The 21,614-nt window shown below is 46.1% G+C and overlaps 1 protein-coding gene across 12 annotated transcripts in view; it reads right to left on the bottom strand.

Moving 5' to 3' along the window:
* The window catches only part of DHX30 (DExH-box helicase 30), a 28,357-nt gene extending 15,072 nt beyond the window's left edge, over nucleotides 1–13,285 (bottom strand). Inside the window, exons 1-8 of one of the 12 annotated variants that reach the window (XM_055413712.2) lie at nucleotides 13,166–13,239; nucleotides 11,921–12,797; nucleotides 11,409–11,532; nucleotides 11,228–11,322; nucleotides 10,451–10,557; nucleotides 9,390–9,444; nucleotides 4,702–4,797; nucleotides 3,577–3,605 (exon numbers count right to left, since the gene is read on the bottom strand). In XM_055413712.2, the coding sequence (XP_055269687.2) occupies nucleotides 3,577–3,605; nucleotides 4,702–4,797; nucleotides 9,390–9,444; nucleotides 10,451–10,475 (205 nt within the window). In that variant the 5' untranslated portion in view covers nucleotides 10,476–10,557; nucleotides 11,228–11,322; nucleotides 11,409–11,532; nucleotides 11,921–12,797; nucleotides 13,166–13,239. Of the gene's footprint in view, nucleotides 1–3,576; nucleotides 3,606–4,701; nucleotides 4,798–9,389; nucleotides 9,445–10,450; nucleotides 10,558–11,227; nucleotides 12,798–13,165 lie in introns of all 12 variants that reach the window. The other 11 variants (XM_055413715.2, XM_088831809.1, XM_055413714.2 and 8 more) reach the window with 11 other exon arrangements.
* Between the last annotated feature and the right edge of the window lie 8,329 nt (nucleotides 13,286–21,614).

Genomic DNA, 21,614 nt, shown 5'->3' with positions numbered 1-21,614 from the left:
ACAAACGGGTTCATCTGAAGGCCGGAAGAAAGAGTGGGGCTTTTCGGGAAACAGTACAGGCCTTAGCTCAATGTCCACCCAAAGAAATAAGTAGAAGTTCCCTCTGGGTCCTACCCAGTGCTGGCAGATCGCTTCTGCGTGCCCTGGCAAATTGGTTTGCACTCCAGCAGGCGGACGGTAAGATAGTGATTACTGCTAAGCTGGGACACATCCACCTCATTTAATGGCTCACAACTAGTGAAGAATTTGGAACCAGGACAGGGAAGACCTCTTGAATATTAGCAAACCAGAATGAATCTCCAGAACAGGAGTCAAAGGTGAAAAACATCCGATTGAGACCCTGCGCCCAAGAACTGAGCTGGTGCAGCAGTGAAAGTCTGAAGCTGCTGCTGTTCTGCATGTGTGTGAAAGCCAGATGGGATTCGGCCTCCAAACCACTCCCCCAGGGTTCTAGCCAGGCTCATGCCTCTTCTGCCTCTTCCTGCACTGAGGAGCAGGGTTTTGGGTCAGGTGGGAATCAGACTGAATCTGCATGTTGGGGCAGTGACAGCAAGGTCCTCAAGGTCCCAGTCCCTTGAAAGGAGGCCTTTGTAAGAGGTTAGCAGTGCAGTTGGAGGTAAGCTGGGATGGGGGCGGGGGTTGTTTGTTGTTTGTTTTATAAGTCTAGACAAGATTCCCAGGATCCTCTGAAGAGCTTGTTGAAGTGTTACTGGGAGCCACCCTCCACAGTTTCTTAGTCATTAGCTCTGGAGTGGTGTCCAAGACCTGCATTTTTAACGAGTTTCCAGATAATACTGAGGTTGCCGGTCTGAGGTCACACTCGAACCACTGGCTTATGACAAGAACATGGGATTTAAGTCCTAACACCTGGGCTCAGTTCCAAGTCTACCACTTGCCAGCTGTGAACCTTGGGCCATTCTATCACTGGGGAAAATGAGGACGAACCTGCTCTACTCACTTGGTATGGCTGTGGTTAAGATAAAATGGGGATGTCTGGAAGAGGGATTTGTAGAGTGCTCTGACAGAGATGCCTCTGCCCTCTGAGGTCTGAGACAATGGGAGACAGGGCCCTCGGAAGCAGATCCAGGGCAGAATGGGGCAGCTGTAACTCCTGTTCCTCCCTCCCCTCCTCAGTGTTTAACCATAAAAACCGGGAAAAGGGAAGGCGGCCCTGGCACCGATGGTTGACCTCATATTGGGACATCACCATCCGTGTCAAACCTCTCTACCCGATGGGATCCATCGAGGAATGGCAAGACCCTTGGAGCAGAAAATGATGCTACCGGAGCTTTGAATGTGGCCAAGTGGCACTTTAATTTGCCAAAAGCTAAGGCATCGACGCAGCTTCAATAGTAGTTTTCAAGGATTGTTAGCAGCCCAAATTCCCTCAAAAGAATCCAGAAGCTTAGCAAGTCAGGGAGTGGCGGCAGCAGCTGAGGCCAAATTTTGAAAACGATGGTATCTGAAAGCTGAAGGAGGCAACAGCCTAGACCTCACCTGGAAAGTAGGGCCTGGGCCCATCCTGTGTTTTATGAAACCCTCAGAATAGCACTCTGATCTGATAGTCACTGAAGCTAAGGTTGAAATGCTATGATTTTATGGATTTGCTTCCAAAGGGCACAAAGTGGAAAGGAAGCTCGGCCATGAGCTTGTTCACTGTTCAAGCCAGGTACACAGGGATTCATCATACTGTTTTGTCTGTTTAACAAAACATATCTCAAACAAATGTGTGAGATTTCATGTAAAAAAAAAAACAGTCAGGTGATGGATGCCAACCAACTAGCTCCTTCTTTGGTAAGCTCTCTACCCTCTTCTTATTTCATTTTCTCCATCTGGGTTCCAATAGGTAGAGTCACCTTGAGCAAATATTTCACCTCCACAAACCCCACTGCCTTTTCCAAAATGAGGGCAACTCTTAGACCAGGTCTTGGAACCCCTCTGGTTCTGCGATCTCTCCGTTAGTCTAGAGCAGGGTTGGCCAACTGTAATCTGCAGACCAAACCCACCCACTGCCTGCTGTTATAAATGAAGCTTTATTGGAACATAGCCATGCTCACTCATTTCTGTATTATCTATTACTGCTTTCGTGCTATAATGGCAGAGTTAAGGAGCTGCATGAGAAACCATATGGCCTGCAAAGACTGGAACGTGTACTCTCTGACTTAAAGAAAGTTTGCCAACTCCTGCTTTAGAGGACCTTGAAGAAAATTAAAGGGGGTTCAGGCATGCCCCTGTTCCTTTCCACCAACATTAAGCCTTCTCTTCTACTGTCCATTCATTGGGGAGAGAAAGTTGACTCCTCTGCCTGTGAAAAAGGAGGGAAGTTCTGAAAAAAGGAAGGGTTTATTGGCTCAGAGATCTCTCCATCACTTCTGGATCAAGCACAACATCGGGTACTCAAAGTGCTAAATAGTGACATCTAGCAGCATGCACTTAAGGTTAAAAATCTGCTGAATATGCAGGAGGGGGATTTGATGATTCTAAATTTTGGTGGCCCCAGGAAAAAGCAACAGGAGGAAGCCCAAGACAGTCTGTACTTCAGGCAGACCAGAGAACTTCTGGAGGGAAAGCAGAGGGGCCACTGACATCTGTAAAAACCAGGGTCAACGTTCTGTCCACCTAGTCAGAGTTTGATATATTATGGACAGTCAAATGGCATGAAACAGTCCAACAGTTTGGCAACAAGAAAGGTAATGGGACCTACAGGGGCGGGGGACCACCCTACCCGTTCTCGCAGCTTTCCCATCAATGTATGTAAAGCCACGAGGTCCCCCGAGGCAAACCACTGCACCAAGAGGTGACATGGCTATGCCAGGGAATGGATGGGACCAGTCCTGTGGTCTCCAGGACCCTGCCAGGATGGGGTTATTCCATGCCACTGTCCAGCGCTCTATGTCTCAGATCCTTGTGGGTGGGCAAGAGTCCCGGCGGGGGTCGGGCCAAGGTTCTTCATTTAGTCACCTTTGACTTTGGAACAAGGCCTTGGTAAGAGGCTGGTGGTCGAGTCAGGGGTATATTGGGAAAGGAGGTGATATTTTTTTTCCAATTTCAAATCTGACTCAGCTGGGCACTATAACCTCTTTCAGTGGCCACCATTTTTCGAGTACTATTCTCCCATTTGAATACCAGAGACACTGTTTCTGCCCCACACTTCCTTCTTCAGGACAGAGGTACCAGCAAAGCCTCTAGGGAATCAGAGAGCATGGCAGAAAGGTCCAAGAGTCACGTGGGCTACAGGATTGTTGCTCCCATCACAAAGGAACAGAGGCAAGCACCATTTATAGCTTAAAAAAAGAGAGAAAGGGAAGGCAAAGATGCACACACCCAGATGCCTTCTGGAGACGCAGCTGTGAGAAGACAATCAGGCTCAGGGGTGGGGGATGTCCGTTCCTCCGGGGCTGACAGTGCAGGGCCTATTGGGCTGCCCCACGGGGAGCAGCTGCCGCTCCCAAGAGCAGTGGCCTTCTCCTCTGCATGTGCTCCAGGAGGCACTGCCTAGTCATGCTGCCTGGTTAATCCCGACTAACCATCTGTAAGCTTAGCCAAAGCACATCTGACACTCTCAGAGCCACTCACCTGCCATGTTGGAAATGTTAACGTTCAGCCTTTTCGAGTTACAGGGCATTTTAAGAAAGAAAGAAAAAAGGGCAATCAACTCTTGTTTTGGCAACGGTAGGGGGTGGCATTTCTTTAATACCTAAGTCAAATGGTCAGAGGGGCTGGAAGGACTCATTTCTACACTGCTGTCTGTAGTCAGGGCCACCACGCAGGGGGGCAGTGCGTGTAGAAACCGTGTGGGCACAGAGCAGCGTGCGCTGCAGAACCGGAGGTGCTGGGTGCTTCCCACACCCTTCCTGGGCTCTTGACCTTCAAAGCACTTTACAGACAGAGCCTCAAGTGGACATGCTGTCTTCACAGAAGGCAGACTCTAGGAACTGTAACAGTGTTCTTCACTAAAAACCTGAGGGAGCGGGCGAACAGGCAGCCCATGGAGTTGGGAAGAGAGCTGTTGGGCCAGGAGCACTGGTCTTAGCAGAGCTGGAAAAGATTTGAGTCTGAGGGAAGAGAAGAGACACTCACAGGCAGAGACGCTTCCTTGGGTCCTATGACTGGCCCTGCCCTGGGTGCCATTGGGCTCTGAGGTGACTGGGGGCTCACCTGTCTGGGGGCTCTGACATTCTCCCCAGTCAAAGGGAGAACCTACCTTGCCAAACAGCCCAAGAGACAGAGCTGAATGTCAGTAAAGTGCTTTGAGGTGCCAAAGGAGATAGGATGGTGATCTGTCAGGTGTCCCCAAAGCCTCCAGATGGAGGGCACTGGGTCGAGCCAGGCTCTCTGCTCTGGCCCTGCTATGAGCACCCTGCATCTTCTGAGAGACCTGAGCCGAGACTGCCTAGAAGGTCCAAGCCCTCTGCGTCTCCGCCCTGGAGCCAGACACCCAGGCGGAGCCTAGGCTTTATCCCTGGTCACACGAGGAGGCCCAGTGAGACAGTAGGGTCTAAGCCAAGTGGCCGAGCATCATGAAATAACCCAGACCTTTCCAAATGATGTCTCCCTGAGGGCAGCAAGAGCTCTGCTAACTCCGCTCCTCCTCGCTCCCTTTCCAGAGGCCTAAGGCCCTGGCACCCAGGCTCCCTGTGCCGCCCACCTCCCTGCAGGCCCTGGACCCAGTCGGTGCTAGAGACATGGCTCCTCCCTTACCTCGAGAGATGGTCCCTCCAGGGGCAGGGTTGACACACATAGGTGGAAGACGGGGTGGGGGAAGTTTGCACTGACGCTGCCTGTGCTGGGCCCGATCTGGGGAAAGAGAGAGGGCATCAGGGTGGCGAGGTCTCACCCCTCACTGTTACAGACCCCTGCGATGACTCACCCCAGAGCACCCAGGAGCAGCTCTGGGCAATAGGACAGCACCCGGAGTCAGTCACAGGTTCTGAGAAACAGTGCCACCAATACCGCTCAGAAAGAAGGCAGTTGTTTTATAGATACAGATGGGATACATGACAGCCGCAGTTTCCCCTTGGCTCTCAAGGAAGCCCTCAAACTGTTCCAGTTCTTCTAGCTACCCTCATTGAGTATAATGCCCATCCCATAAGCTTCTCCACAGTCTCATGGTACCAAGCAAATCGGCCGGGTTCTTCCACTTGTCTGTCTTCCACTTCTGCAAACTATCCCTGCATCTGCCACCAGATCTCAAATTACTCTCTCTCTCTACAAATTGGAGAGAGAAGGGACTACTTGACTGCTGATGTCCTCCCCAAGAGCCAGGATCAGAACCACACTTGCTAGTCTTCTCTTTCTTGAAGCAAATGATTTACCATTCCAAATATTTCCATTCACTTAGAGACTAAATACTACCCATCAGTGACCTATAAAATACATTTTTAGGAAGTTCCGAAATTTTGATATACACGAACTAAAATTAAAATGCTCACTGAGCATTCCATGGGAAGGTGGAACTATATGGCTAAGGAAGGTGTAAGGTCTTTAAAACCACCTGAACTGAAGTGGTGACAACATCAGAGAACATCGGTCTGGGGAGAAAGGTGCATGAGCTCTTCTGCCCCACATGTTTTGCTATAATAAATGGGGGGGAGAGGAGCAGGGAGAGACAGTCACACACACTCTACACACTTGAGCCCACAGTGCAAAAATGATGCCCTTTTCTGTCATGCAAATTAGCTCATACATGATTGGCAAATGTGGTGGATGACATCAGTGAAACGGAAGAAACTTTGGTTCAAATCTAATTCTTCTAAGGCAAAGGAACTGAAAGGTGGGAGTGGAATGATTATTTTCAACAGGAAAAGTAAAAGCCCCTTTGGCTTTATTTTTTAAAAATTAAAGTCAAGTGCCTGTAGGGGATTGAGGTGGTAGACACACGGGTGCTCACTATACAACTGCTTCAACATGTTAGTATTTCTGAAATTTTTTTCATAATACAGTGTTGGTGGAAGCACAGACTTGCACTCAGGGTCCCCTCCCCCACATTCCCAGCACCGCTCTCTGCTTCAGGGCAGCCCCGCGGGGCTCAGGGCTCCACCTCCGCCGGTGCTGTCTCGGCAGCTGCCAGCTCTGCTCTCTTACAAGGCGCCGTGTACATTTTCAGCATCAAGCTAAGCTGCCTGCCTTGGTGGGCCAAAGCTCCTTCCCAGTCGCCCATGACAGTTTTTGCCATATCCTGGTTGTAAAGTTGCCAGTGTATTGCCTCAACTCTATTTCCGCCATAAGCCCTCTTAAAACATTATATATAGGTGTGTGATTTTGCGGAAAACATAGGTGGTGTTACAGCGGAAATGCTGTTACTTCTGGAACCAAGCGCCTAAGATCAAGGTTTATCTTGGAATTAATTCTGGCTCTGCCTTGAAGCTAAGGTTGTAAACGACCAGCTGAATCTCTCCTTTCCTGATTGAGGAAGGTCTTCATTCAAATCCAAGGGTGCTGGCTTGGGGAAAAAAAAGAATAAGTGATTTGATGATTATTTTATTCCATTAAGTAACTGGGGGAAGGTTGTTACAATTTCACAACAACACCACACAGCCCTCTTCTGACCACTGGAGCTGGAGGAAAATTGCACATTCTTGAGGTTGATATGGTATTTTTCAAAGTTTTGTGTGGACTGTAAAAGAAAGACTCAGCTTGCTCTTTGTGGCCTGATTCTGATGGTATTACAGCTGAGAGACAAGAAAACTGTTAAGATGCTGGCAAAGGTAATAATACGTTAGTTACCAGGCACACAATTTTTCTAGTTGGCAGACGCTGGCAGCTCTGTTTAGTTACATAATAGGAAAGATGGTAGCCACAAGGCCCAGTGGGCCACTGTCCACAGCGCTACAGGGAACTGCCTGTTTTGCTACAGCACCGTTACCTTCAGAACCATAAAAAGGCCCAGCCCATTGAGAACACAAACCCCTGAGTACCAGAAATCATCTCTGAAACACAACTATCTCCACCCCAGTGGCTTGTACACTGCTGGTGCTCAATTTTGCAGCCATACAGCACACTGCATATTGAAGCTAGGCTGTCACTCTCTAGAAAAACATGAGCTCTATGGCTGTTACCTCAAACAGATCAACTTACTCCCATTTATCAAACACCTGCCAACCCACGGCTAAGGGCTGGGGACAGCCTTCAACCAACAGCCTCTCATGCCTCACCTCTGTCTTCACCGCACCCCTGAGGGTGGGGCAACAGGTAAGTCAACACCTTGTTAGAGTCAATGGGACCAAATTAGAACCGTAGCCAGTCTGACTCAAGCTTTACACCATGTTAACACTTTCTCTCAAGATTCATAATGCCCCAGGGAGCTCATAATTTCACCACGAGGAACAAAGAAACACAGAAAACCCCCTAGGAGATAAAGAAGTGCTATACAACAATCAGTGTCACAAGGCTGGGGGTGTGTGTGCTAAGTCGCTCAGTTGTGTCTGACTCTTTGCGGCCCTGTGGACTGCAGCCTGCCAGGCTTCTCTGTCAATGGGATTTCCCAGGCAAGAATACTGGGAGTGGGTTGCCATGCCCTTCTCTGGGGGATCTTCCCGACCCAGGAATCAAAACTGTATCTCTTTCATCTCCTGTATTGGCAGGTGGGTTCTTTACCACTAGTGCCAACTGGGAAACCCGTCATGACCAACTGTCAAGGTCATGACGCAAACCAAAAATGAGGGCCACATTCAGAAGACAGGAGAAGGCATTCAGCCTTACAGCCACGAAAAGATAGGTTTCAAATAAGTGACTCTTTCTGATTAATGGTTTTCCTGGAGACCTTCAAGCATAAGACAGCTCTTGGTAAAAATACTAAACTGTGTGGAAAGCAAGGCCCCAAATTCAGACTGTGTCTGATTATTATGTCCTCAAACTACTTAATACTATGGATTTGTGAATTTACCAGGTGTTGAGGCACTGTTCTAAGCTCTTTATACATATTAACTCATCTGAGCCTTAGAACAACCCTATGACCACTTAGATAGTGAAGAAGGAGGTACAGGAGGCTTAGTCTCCACCCAAGCCTCCTCAGCCAGTGAGACTCAGAAGTGCAACGTAAATTGGGCATCGGGGTCAGCGGCTTTGGCTCAGTCAGGTTCTGCGGCCTCCCTCTAAGATGAGAGCTAACAGTGTCACCCCTGATAGAAAACCTCTTGAACAAATCAATTTCCAGCCTAGAAAGTGAAGTCGAAAAGGCCAGAAGGAATTTTGCCCCGAAACTCTCTCACCTGGTACCATTTCCTTATCACAGTGAGGAGGATGAGGACTCTAATTGTATTGGGCTGTCCATCTCTTTAAGAAATCAGTATTGTTAACTCAGACACTCCCACCAGGAGAGAACCCATTTTCATCCAACTGTTCAAGTGGGTGGACATCAACACCCCCTGATGAGCAGATAAACAGAGCAATTAAGTGCACTGAATCTTCAGCTCAAAATGTGCTGGCCACGCTCATCTCAAGCTCAGCGTTTTCCTATTAGACACAGTTAACCAACGCAACCAGGAAGACAAAAATTAGTTTTTTCATGAAGTATGAAAACAGATGGAGTGGCTGAAAACAAACAAGGAGACAGGAAGAGGTGGCTCTGCGATCTGGAACATCCAACCTCCTTTTGGGCCCATTCAGTGGGCAACGGAGGGCACCAGCTGGCCACGGTTTTCCAGGCTTCCAGGGACACAAGCCCGAGAGGAGACACAACTGGGAGCATCTTTTTCATCAGCAGTTATAGATGGCCAGTTACGGTTCTCATTTATTTGTCAAATATGTACAGACAGGAGGCTCACAGTCAGCTTTAATACAGGTGACAGACGTTTTACTCCTTACTCCCTTAAAGGAGAAAAGTCATGCTCCTGTCTAAGATACACAATGCTTTTGCGATCTGGTGCCTTGAATCTTCACCAGCTATACCACTTTCTACAAGAAACTCTTGAGCATTGTCCTCTCACCCTGCCATGGCTCAACTCTGCCGCTGCTTATGCAACTCTCTCACCCCAGCTGCTGGAGGGCACTGATTTCAACTCTTGCAGCAATTTCTCTAACCACTAATATAAAACAATGACTCAATCCACTTCCACCAGCTTTTACTGAGGTCTATTATGTGCAAAACACTATGCCAAGTACTATGCATGATAAAAGAGCTCAACAGGCCCTGGCTGCAGGGAGCTTCTAATCTAGTGAGGCAAAGAGTAGTTCAGACAGAGGTGGTACTGAGGAAATCAGAAAGGAGATTATTTTTGGTTGACAGAATTAAGAAAAGTTCACAGAGGAAATGGTGTAAAACATTGGCCTAGAAAAACAGTTGGATTTCAGGAAGCGGTGGATATGCACCAGAGGGATTTTCATAGGCTTCACAGCTGCCCATCACAGGGAAGACAGGCATGAGGCTGCAAGTGCAGTCACACCCTTACCTTTTCTGAATGAGTCCAGGCTGAACATTTCTGGCCAGGAGGGAAAGCTGGAATCCTGAGAAGAAGGAGGGCCGAAAAAAAGTGGTTAACATTCTCGGTTCAGGAACCATACAGCAGATTTCAGTAACACAGAGAGCACGGTCCAGAAAACAAGAAAAATGAAGCTCTTCACTAATGAGCCCCAACTGCTTCCAGTCTTAAGGATGGAAGGGCCACCTCCACTATTAAGTAATTACATGTCTTTGCTTCTAATTGAGAGCTTCCTTCTTTTCTCTGTCCTAAACTCCATGATCCCTCCTAAACAGAAGGGGATGATTTCATCATGAGAGACACATATTTCCACCTCATCACAATACTTGAAGTTATCCTGGGACGTGTGGGAAGAAAGGAAATCCTACATGACCCCTTTTCTCATATGGCGTCAGGAAACGGGACTGATGATGGCTTATGGACAAAGTGGTGTACTGGGCTTTCAGAAAACCTAGTCAAGCCCTGAGGAATAGTACTTGACTGACAGTATCAAAGAGTGATTCAAAACAAAAAGCTTTTCAAGGCGGAATCTCTATGAAACAACAAGTGTTAAGTTAAAGTTCAACTGCTGGCCAAAAACTTTGCTGCATTTTGCTCATCAGTACATTTAACTAGGAATATACCTAGAGACTTAAAAACACGCATGTACACAAAAGTAACACCTCTGGCTTAACAGTTTTGTTTTAAAAAACACTCCAACTCCACACTTTCAGACTTTTTGGCCACACCACATGGCATGCGGGATCTTAATTCCCTGACCAGGGATCAAAACTGTGCTCCCTGCATTGGGAGTACGGAGTCTTAACCACTGAACTGCCAGGAAGTCTCCACATTTTTTAACACTGTACTACTCCTGTGTCAGTGCGGTAACCCTATGTGGCATTAGTTTAAAAACATCTAACACATTTTAGCAAATCACGATGATTTGCAAATCCAACGTGACTAGGAGTCTAATGGCGCCTACACTCCTGCTCCTGCCTGCTACTCCCTCTCATTCTCAAATCGTGGGGGGGTGGGGGTGGAGGGCTGACCTGGGGACGAATCTTTCAGGTCCATAGCAGGTCTGCCCTGATGGCCTCCTCTCCCCCAGGGATGCCGGAAATTTCAGCCGATAGGATATGGTAGCTCAGAGAGAAAACTTCAATACAATATCAACAATGATAAAATTTACTTTAATCAGTTACATTCTATAGATTTTTTCTATCCAAATTAAAAGAAAAAAGGTGGAATTTGAGATTCTGATTTTAAAGAAAATCTGAATATTATACAATCTAAAACATCTAAGTGATTGTTACTGAAGAATCAATACTTTGTTGCTAAGACGTTTTCATTTACTTTGCTTGTAAATAGACTTGGTTTTGCTTTCAAAAAGCCCCTGATCCTCTCCATGCCAACCAAGGCTTATATGACACTATCTTTTCCTATATCAGTTTAAAAGAATATATATGATGAGATTCAAGATAGGATCTTTTAGAGATACTTTACAGAAAATTTCATAGAAATCAAAAAAAAGAAATCGCCTTCCTTGTTATACAGGATTATGTTAGAAACGTTTTTGGTTTAGAGTTTCTCTTAAATAACCTAGAAAAGTAAAATAATATTATGTCAAGATTTCTTGCATAATGAAACACCACCTAACTCTACACAGAGTTACTCTGAGATGATTCAAGGATAGAGAGAGAGTATAATTTTAAATGATACCCTTCTTCCAAGACAGTCACAACGGATTTAACACATGCCTTTTGCTTCACAGTGCGGCTGAGCAGGAGCCCCACCACTGCTCTGTGTGCGTGGCTAAATCAACTTACCTTACAAGAGCAGTGACAGTCTCTGATTTTGTATCCTTTGGAACTGGAGCTGAATTCTCTCTTTGCTATTCCTCATCACGAGGCTGGGCCTCCTCCTGGGAAGTACAATGCTGGGTCACTAAAGTGATGGCCCCCACAGGGGAAGAAAGTTGTTCCGGACCATTGAAATTCATCTACTAACTCTAACACACAAGGACAAGTTTTGTTAGTGGCGTGGAACACACATCGTACACTTTGGCCTCACTTCAGGACCAGCCACGACCCACTTTATACCCATCAAGTTGTGAGCTGTCCTATATCCGAACCTGTAAGATACCAAGAGATACAATGTCATGGTAAAGAAGGATGTACAGTCCTGAAAGCATTTTCTGCAAGCCCAGAGCAAAACTTGCTTCAGTTTTGAGTTTGACTCCCCTATAATAGAAACCTATCTGAGGTAGATAAAGAAGCTCTTTCAGGTTGTGAAAACAAGACTGTTAAGTACCATTTCTGTTGGTAAAAGTACCATTTACAAAGTACTTTCACAGACTTTATCTCACTTAATCTGTTTCCCCTGAGAAGGAAATGGAGGTAGATTTTCCCAGAGAAGTTTACACAACCTGCTCAGGATGCCATAACTGCCTCAGGGCAGAATGCAAACCGCAGTTAAGGTACTGAGCTCCTAAGTTTTCTATGCTTATACTATACACTTACTTCCATGATGTCATGCTGTTGCCTACAAGGTCCATGGTTCATTCTTTGAAGACTGTTTTATACTGACATCTTCAAAGGTTGCAAGAGGCAAGAAGGTCCACCTGACAAACTTTGGACCACAATTCCACAAATTAAAACACTTTGAGAGTAAGTATCTTTTCAAGGTAATGGGGCAATCTACACAGCAGAAAACACAACAAAGGATGTATTTTATGCACCTAATACAGCTACACAGATAAAGAGCACTATGGAAATCCGAAATACTGTATCGGGGGGGAAAAAAAATCTCCCTCCTGGAAACTCCAAGACTTAAGTGTAAATTAGAAGATGTAGTCAAGACCCACAATGACAGTGGAATTATCGCCTTCAAAGAAACTGCAAGGAAAACCATAAAACAATGTCTTATTTCGCTCTGACCAGTTCAGTTGCAACCAAAAACAGGTTGAGAATCTGCAACTGGCCATTTGCAGTCCACTTGCTACAGTGGATGACAAGCCCCTGTGGATGGGGATTGTAGAGTGGACAACCTCCGCCTTGCAAAATCATAATTACGGTGACCCGTGTTGCTACACGAGGGCTAGCCAGACAGCACGCTAACGCCATACTCCTGGCTCAGGGGTTCTGAGGACTCCTGGGACTCCAGATCACTGCAAACAAAGGACTCAACATGCATTAGGTCTTCCCCTGCGAAATGGGGCAAGTCGCCACCAGCAAACAAAGACCATCTCACCCCTTGGCCTCCCCCAGTGACAAGGTCGGTGCAAAAGAGGGCAAACCAGGGGGGCCCGAATGCACCAGGCCTCCTTTTGGACGAACGGTCCAGGCGGCACGGGGGCAGACAAAGGTCCCAGGGCACTCCGGGGGCTTCCTCCAGGCCCTGCCTCGGGGAAAAAGAGCATCCCCTGAGGCGGAGGCGTCGTTGCGCCAATCGAGCGGCTTCTCCCGCGGCCCCCGCGGTGCCCCTGGCTACGAGGCCCGCCCCGGCGGACCGGTCTGGCCCCCGCCCCCGCCCCGGCTCCATGGCAACGGCAGGCCGAGGCCTGGCTGCTCAAGGCTCGGCCGGGCCGGCTTCCCGGGCAGGCCTAGGATGCCCGGCCTGCTCCTCGGGCCCGCCCGCTTCTCCGCCCCACTCTTAGCCAAGCCGGCGGTCAGACCCGGACCCCCTCCTCGCGCTGACCACCCCCGGCCGCGGGAAGCTCCTCGGGGGTGGGGGCACGAAAGGGGAGAATTAAAAGCCCAATTCACCTGTTGTTACAGATGTGAAACAAGCCTCGGTGCACCGCGCATGAGCCGCGGGCCCCCCCAACCACGGCCGGACTACAACTCCCACCAGCGGCGGCGCGGCCCCTTCCGGGTCCCGTGGCGGAAGTCCCGCCGGCTGCCGTCGCCCGGCGCCCCCAACCCGGCCTTCCGCGCTCGAGCCCTGCGTCTTCGCGGCTCTCGAGCAAGGTCCCCCTAACCTGGGGCTCGCGGTGCCCGCCCAGGGCTCACGCCGCCGGGCGGCCAACCCGCGGCGAGACCCACCCCCACCTGCACCCCCGAAGCCGGGCCCAGTGGCGGCCGGGCGAGGCGGGACTTCCGTCAGGGTAGCGCGAAGGGGGCGGGCGCGCGGGGGCCGCTGGGGGCTCCGAGGGAGCGAGTGTGAGCCGCCCAGCTCTCACAGAGGCTTCGCCTCCGGGCTGAGAGAGCGCGAGGGCCTTCGGGTCGTCTGCGCGCTCGCCCCGCGCCTCCCGCTGCCAGTGAGCTCACAGGGCTCGAATCAGGGCCGAGCCGGGAACGAACTCCATCCCGCTCGAGTCCTGGGCTCCCACCCGCCTTCCTCGCCGCGGCTCGTTGCCACGCCTCTTCTAGCTTCTCCGTCTCCCCCTCCCCACTCCCCACCCCCTCGGATCTTGTTTCTTCAGGGAGATGAGGAGAATTTCTGCCTCACGAGATTGTTACGAGGGTGAAATCTACGTGATGGCGCGTTGGAAACGGTGCTCCGCTAGGGAAAGGACCAGGGGGCCCTTGCAGGTCCGAGTGCTGCTGGGCGGCTGTGAAGGTCACGCCCCCTCCCTCTCGGCCCTCACGGCTCAGAAGTGAGAGAGGGCCTTAAGCTCGGTTCTGTGCTGCAGTCGTCGAAGTGAGGCTCCTCCTGTGTGAGTTCAGTGAATTCCAGCTTCAAAAGGAGAGATCTCGGTAGGGAATAGCTCTGAAGCTGGGTCACCATTTTCAGCTGGAAGGACCTAAAATGTGATTTTAATATGTGGCCATATCCCGTTATTTTTGTCCAAACACTTAAATTCAACAAGTATTTATTATTATTTACTTTCTCTCTGCGTTGGACAGAAGGGTGAGGGAGGTGAGCATGGAACATCGTTCATTTAAATAAGTGTTACCTGTGTTGAGCAGGGCGCGGTGCTATGACGTGTGAGGATGATCCGTGCATGAATATTGATAGAAAGCAGTTGGTGTAGAGGATACAAAGATCCTGCCCCCAAGGGGCTTAGGGCCTAGTAGAGAAGATGAAAGTCTGCGTCAAGCAAAAAGAAAGTTGTAAATGCTGGGGAGGAAGTATGAAGTATTCCAGGATTAGAGACAACCATGTAAGCAAAGGCATGCAGGCAGAACACAGGGCAAATCCTCAGAATATTCACTAGTTCAGTGTGACCAGAGGGCTGGATATGTGAATGTTCTTTAGAGGAGATAGAGCAGAAAAAGTGGAGTTAGGAATGCTACACTAGGATTTTTTAAACTTTTTAAAATTTTATGTTGGAGTATAGCCAGTTAACAATGTTGTGATAGTTTCAGGTGAACAGCAAAAGGCCTCAGTCATACGTATACATGTATCCATTCTCCTACACTAGGATTTTTACTTTATTTTTAATCTATTTTTTTATAAGACGTTTTTACAGTTCTAAGGAGACTAGAATAACTGTTCTATTTTAGGGACATTATTATGGAAGTGTGAGGATAGAGCCAGCTGGAAAAATATTAGCTAGGATACTAATTAGATGAGTGTAATGAGGGACTTGGCTCAGAGGTTAAAGCGTCTGCCTCCAATTCAGGAGATCCGAGTTCAATCCCTGGGTCGGGAAGATCCCCTGGAGAAGGAAATGGTAACCCACTCCAGTATTCTTGCCTGGAGAATCCCATGAACGAAGAAGCCTGGTAGGCAGTCCATGGGGTCACAAAGAGTCGTACACGACTGAGCGACTTCACCTCAATGAGGGTCTAAACTGCTCAGCAGTGAAAAAGGAAAGATGAGAGGGTGATTGTAGAGCACCAGACTGGTCTCTGGCCACAGGAGTGGAGGGATGACTTTGAGGTTGTACCCAGGTGACTAGAGGGATTATGTTAATATGATTAAGCTGGAGGTGATAGATTCAGCCTCATTCAGATTGAGCTTGAAGTGCTGTTTGGAATGTTAAATGACAAAGAGATGGTGCCTGCTCCAGAGGAAATTCTAGTCTGGAAGAGAGTATGAGAAACGCATGCAAATAAGTCTTAAATCAAAAGCTAGAGGAAGCCCTGCAAGAGGTACAGGTGGAATGTTCTAAGCACTTTTCCTTATTGCACATTTTATGTTTCTAGTTTTTTCCCTGAAGGTTTTTTCCTGTTCTTGAGCCTTGGGACTATTCTTAATGAATGGCTGTATCTGGTGAGGCTGATAAAATGACCCATTTTATATCAAGGTGAGTGCCAGTTAGTGTCTGTCTTTTCCCTCCCCCCCACCCATATTTCACCTCTTCTGTCCTAGTCACTGCCCAGTCTTACGCCCTTATCACTGCCTTATTTTCCTTATCACCGTCCAGTCCCTAGATTTCATTCTTTGCTAACTTCTCTGTCTAGAAACTTCTGCACTTCTTCTGCCAGTTTCCTACGTACCCTTCGCAGCCTTGCTTTGAACTGTTTATTCTTCCTGTGTAGTGGCCCTGTTGAGAATAGTGCTGCTGTGTATGTTGGTGTACAAGCATTGAGACACCTGTTTTCAGTTGTTTTGGGTGTATGCGAGGAATAGAATTGCAACTTGTTTTTGTCTTCGTTTTCGGCCATGCCTTTCAAGCTTAAGGGGTTACAGGGATCTCAGTTTCCCTGCTAGGGATTGAACCTGGGCCAGGGCCACGGCTGTGAAAGCTCCAAATCCTGACGACTAGCCCACTGGGGAACTCCCAACTTTACTTATTTTTAAAAGACAATTAAAACCATGAAACACTCTTACCATTCTTCCTTCAAGTATTGGTAAGATTTGTTTCCTCTTTCCATCTGGGTATCTGCTTAGATATTCTCAGAGACAGCTTTCCCAGGCCATCTTGTGTATTTATATGTGTATCCTTAGCTCCCGTTTCCACCTAGAATACAGATCCTTGAGGTCAAGGACTTAATCCTTTGTTCACCACTATATCCTAAACACACTGCACAGTGCCTGGTACTATTCAGAAACAGATACTGAATAAATTTTGTTGAATGAGGGAGCGTTGTCACGTGGCAGACTGGTTCCAGTTTAGGGAAACAAGCATTTGTATTGGGGGGACAGTAAATAGTACTTTTTTTAAAAGGGTGGTTTGGCAGAATCAGATTTAAGATGTGTGTGTCCTTTGACACATTTCAGTTCTAAGAGTGTATCTAAGCATAATCATGTATGTGTGATAAAATCATCGCTGCCTTACATTTAATTTTAAACATCCCCACATCTCTTATCAGGAAATTAAATAAAGTAGAATACATCTGCAATAGTCTGCTTGGACTGTCAGAACAAAATATCAAAGATCAGGTGATTTAAACAACAGAAATTTGTTTTCTTGTAGTTCTGGAGTCTATAGGGCCAAGATTAAGGTGTCGTTAGAGTTGGTTTTGGTGAGATCTCTATTCCCAACCTGTAGACAGTGTCCTCAGGCTTCCCAGGTGGCGCAGTGGTAAAGAAAACTCCTGCCAGTGTAGTAAACGTGGGGTTGATCCCTGGGCCAAGAAGATCCCCTGGAGGAGGAAATGGCAACTCATTTCAGTATTCTTGCCTGGGAAATTCCGTGGACAGAGGAGCCTGGCGGGCTGTAGTCTATGGGGTCGCAAAGAGTTGAACACAACTGAGCACCTAAGCACACAGACAGTGTCCTCACATGGCTTTTCTTCAGTTGCATGGAGAGAGGTCTCTAGTGTCTCTTCCTCATATAAGAACACCAGTCCTATCATACTAGGGCCCCAACCTTAGGACCTCATTTAACCTCAGTTACCTCCCTCAGGGCCCAATCTCTAAACACAGTCACACTGGGGGTTAAGTGTTCAACTTATAAATTTCAACATATGGACACAATTCAGTCCATAATATCATTAATCAACTGAAGGAGGAAGCAGCAGTTTAAAACAATGAATTATATCTAGTGTACAGACATGGAAAATAAACAGGAAATACTGAGTAAAAAACAAAGCAAGTTCTCTACCCAGTATTTAATGATTCCAAGTGCATTTTTTATCTTTTATTAATTTTTATCAGAGAATAGTTGATTTACAACATTGTATCAGTGAATCAGCTATAAATACACACATATCTGCTCTCTTTTAGATTCTCCCCCGTAGAGGTCATTACAGTGTTGAGTAGACTCTCCTGTGCTACCCAGTAGGTTATTTTTGTGTAATAATATTAGTCATGTATTTCTATATATTATATATATTTATATATCTGACAGGACTTAGCGGTAATTTCAAACATACAAAAGTAAAGAGATAATGTGTGTTAGGTTAGGCAATCTGCCACGGACCCTTGGCACCCCTGCAAGTTCTTGTTGGGTGTATCAAGAATGCAAAGCCCTGAATGCTCTTTACCTGGACTATTTCCCAGGATTGTGTTTTCAGCAAGCAACCTTGAGGCAAGAAGTATTGTCTTCCCCATGACCAAGGGCAGACTTAGCTTCCACTTGCTATAAAAACTGAATCTACCATCCTCAGTATTCCTCTCTGGCAATGGAATCCATTATGTGCGCAGACAGCGGTGGTCAACTCTTTATACTGCACCCAGGGAACTGGGGGCAGAGGTGAGTCGGGAACTGTTGGAATCTGGCATGACTCTCTGGCAACTGCTTTTGCTGGGATTAATATCCTTTGTGTCTGACTAAGGAGGCTTGTGTCTTCTGCCAGCTTTGATGAAACTGGTGACAGGGTGGCTACCAGTTTAGCTTCTAAGTAGTTTAAAATTCCAGACCTGCACCTGCCCAGATCCTGACAGTACAATGAACATCCATGGTCCCCATCTTTCCCACCTAGTTTAACAATTACCAACGCAAGGCCAAAACTGTTTCATCTTTAAATCCAAATCAGCCAGTGTCCACCACCCCAGATTCTTTTAATCAGACTATACCATTTCATCCGTAACAATTCCAGGGTGCATCTTTAGAAGACTCATTTTATTCAGCGTAATAACAAACCAGTATCATACTTTAGAAAGCTAGTAAATCCTTAATATCATTTTTATCATTCTTAACTTAGTTCTTTTGGGTAAATTTTAATCTTATCCCTCTCCTTTGTATCAATATTTTAAGTTTGGTACTACTGCAGCATCAAAACATGATTATAGTTTGTTTATTGATTTATTGACTTTCCATGGGTTAATTTTTTCAGCCTCAAAGTGCAAACATAGGGGAATTTAGGTAATGAAGTATCAGGTGTTTTGGTATGCAGTGAACACAAAATCAGTTATTTCAAATAGAAGCTCTAGTTAATGTCAGTGGCCAAATTGTACAAGTCAGTTATCCCCAACCTTATAAAATATTTATTGATAAAACTGGAAAGAGAATGTACAGCCACCAGGCTGCTTTTTAGCGATCACTGCTAACCATGGTACTGCCTAAGGACCAACATTTGTTTAAAAACTGAATGAAATTGACTTCTTCAACATAGTACACACTATGATGCTACTCCCTCTGCTCCAAACATATGGTAAAATTAACCAGAAAAGGTTGAAATAACATATCCATTTTCAAAAACAAGATAAAACAATTTTGTTGACCGCAAACAAACTGCTGTTATCTTGCCGGGCTGTGAATTCAGAAATAGAGGCAGTCTGGAGTTTGTAACTTAGAAAGTAACCGATTGAGGGAATGTGGCTATGTGGGGCCTGGATTGCAGCTTGCAATTAGGAATTTAGGTAGGGCTCCCTAAACTTAATAATGGAAAAAACTTCATCCCATCTGTGCATGAAGACATAGTTTATGTGAAGTTGAATACTTAGGAAGCAGACACAACACTGAATCCGGACCTAAGTCCAGCTACCCTCTCACTTGGTGACTGGATCTCCTGGCTCCCACATCTCATGGTGCAAGCAGAATCTCAAATTACTAATGTTAAGACTTGTTTCTAGTTGGGGTTCCTGGAGGACTGGGTAGAGGTTATCACGAAACCCTTAGGGAAGGAAAGATAATGTGAAATGGGAAACTTTTTCCATTCATGAAGAGCTTAGAGGTTAAGCTTCCAAAGCATACAAGAAGACTTAGCCAAAAGAAAAATAACCTACAAAATCAGCATCAAGAGATGAATTCATTGTAATTGAAATGAAAATAATGGAGTGAACTGAAAACTTTTAAGTATGTTTGGAATACTCAGAGACATAAAGGAAAGATGCTTTTACTTAAATAATAAATTATGAAATAAAAAGTGATCAGAAATGAAATGGTAAATGTTTAAAGAACCAGTTAGAAATCCTAGAAATTAAAAATACAGTTATTGAGTAAGCACATCATGAGCAAATACACCAACACTTATGACCACCCCTGATTCAGAAGGAGAAGTAAGGTCTTACTCAGGAGGAAGATAAGATGGTGAATAGGATTTTGTTAGAAATTTTTATTTAGAGTATAAAGGAAATGTAAATATAACTGCTAAAGAAATAGAAATATAGTTCTCCAAGACAGGCAAGGAAAAATAAAACTGTAAATTGAACAGAAGGCAGAATATAAGTAAAGAAAAAGCATGGTAAACAGAAAAATAAACATATACATCAAAACATAACAGTAATCACAATGACTGTAAAAGATTCAAACTTTCCTGCTTCTTTGCTGTCAGGCCTGGCCTTTGGGTCTTTTGACGGGACATGCAGTTCTTATAGGAGAAGGCAATGGCAAGCTACTCCAGTACTCTTGCCTAGAAAATCCCATGGATGGAGGAGCCTGGTAGGCTGCAGTCCATGGGGTCACTAAGGGTCGGACACGACTGAGTGACTTCACTTTCACTTTTCACTTTCACACATTGGAGAAGGAAATGGCAACCCACTCCAGTGTTCTTGCCTGGAGAATCCCAGGGAAGGGGGAGCCCAGTGGGCTTCCGTCTATGGGGTCACACAGAGTCGGACACGACTGAAGTGACTTAGCAGCAGCAGCAGCAGCAGCAGTTCTTATATTCAACAGGGCAGCAGGGGTCGCTGTTCCTTTCCCCACCATACTCTTGCTCTGTTGCCTAGTCCTGTCCGACTCTTTGTGACCCTATCTATGGATTGTATAGCCTGCCAGGTTCCTCTGTCCATGGGGTTTTTCACGCAAGAATACTGGAGTGGGTTGCCATTTCCTATTCCAAGGGATCTTCCCGACCCAGAGATCGAACCCGCATCTCCCTCCATTGACAGGTGGATTCTTTACCACTGAGTCACCTGGGAAGCTCTATTCCTTTCCCCATAGGACTCACTGTAGTAGTTTTGTCAAATTCTCACAAAGCACGAATGCGTTTGTTTTCAGAGCTTATCTTTCATTTAAGACTCATTACCAGATTTTTAAAAAGTTATTGCGCTTAGAATTTCAGCTTCCTCAAAATAGTTGCCAAGGATGTATTTAACTGCCTGGTAGATCTAGGAAGCCAGAGTTTTACAGATGGTACTTCATTGATGGGAATTAGTTAGATATTCTGTGAATATGGCTGCATAGCTACAGAATGAGACTTCAAGCAGAGTATGTGTAGCTAGAGAACCTTCGTAGGTTCTTAGGACAAATAGATTTATACAAGACATTGTCTTATGGTTGCTGAAGACTGTTAGGAATCTTTCTGGCTAACAGTTGACCTTGAAAAATCATATGGTTTTTTCACTCTCTTGGTCTCCCAGATAGGATTCTTTTTCTCACCCTTGGTTTTATTTGCTAAAAAGTTTACAGGGCTTGGTCTTAACCTTTGCTAAGGATACACAGAGAACCAACAGGAATGCCTAGAAGGGAGCACCCTTCTGCTCTGGCCAATTGTCCAATTTTTCCATTTTCATTTTTACTATATTAATTCTAGTGGTAGTGGCTATTAGTCACTTGCTTCAAGTAATACTTGATTACTCAGACTGAGTTTGAAACCAGTAATTATGTTTAACTTGTGTTTAAGTAGGCAGTGCCTCATTTTAACTTCATTTACCTGATGTTGTCACATGAGAACACAGTAATTTCCTTGTGTTACTAAGCCCTTAGTGTATTATTGTGGCCCATCATAGATGTCTAATAACTTTATGGAATCAGTATGGATTGGCTACTGGAGTTGTTTCTTTCCAAGCAACTGACCAAGGGAAAGAACCTTTCAAATTGAGCTGTGAAATTCACCCTTGTCAACTGGCTTTTCTAGAACTGAACTATGCCATTTGTTCCAAGTTTTACAAAACTCGGTGAATGCTCAGAATTTCTACCTTGGGTATGAGTTCTGTATATGCAGAAAAACAAAAGGAAATTGAATTTTAAAAGTAAAACTCAATGCTGAAACCCTA

Source organism: Moschus berezovskii, chromosome 24 (assembly GCF_049115385.1).
Source record: "Moschus berezovskii isolate FMDL1 chromosome 24, NW_MosBer_1.0, whole genome shotgun sequence".
Classification (NCBI taxonomy): Eukaryota; Metazoa; Chordata; class Mammalia; order Artiodactyla; family Moschidae; genus Moschus; species Moschus berezovskii.
Note: the sequence above shows the minus strand (reverse complement) of the source record. Positions and strands in the feature narration are given on the sequence as shown.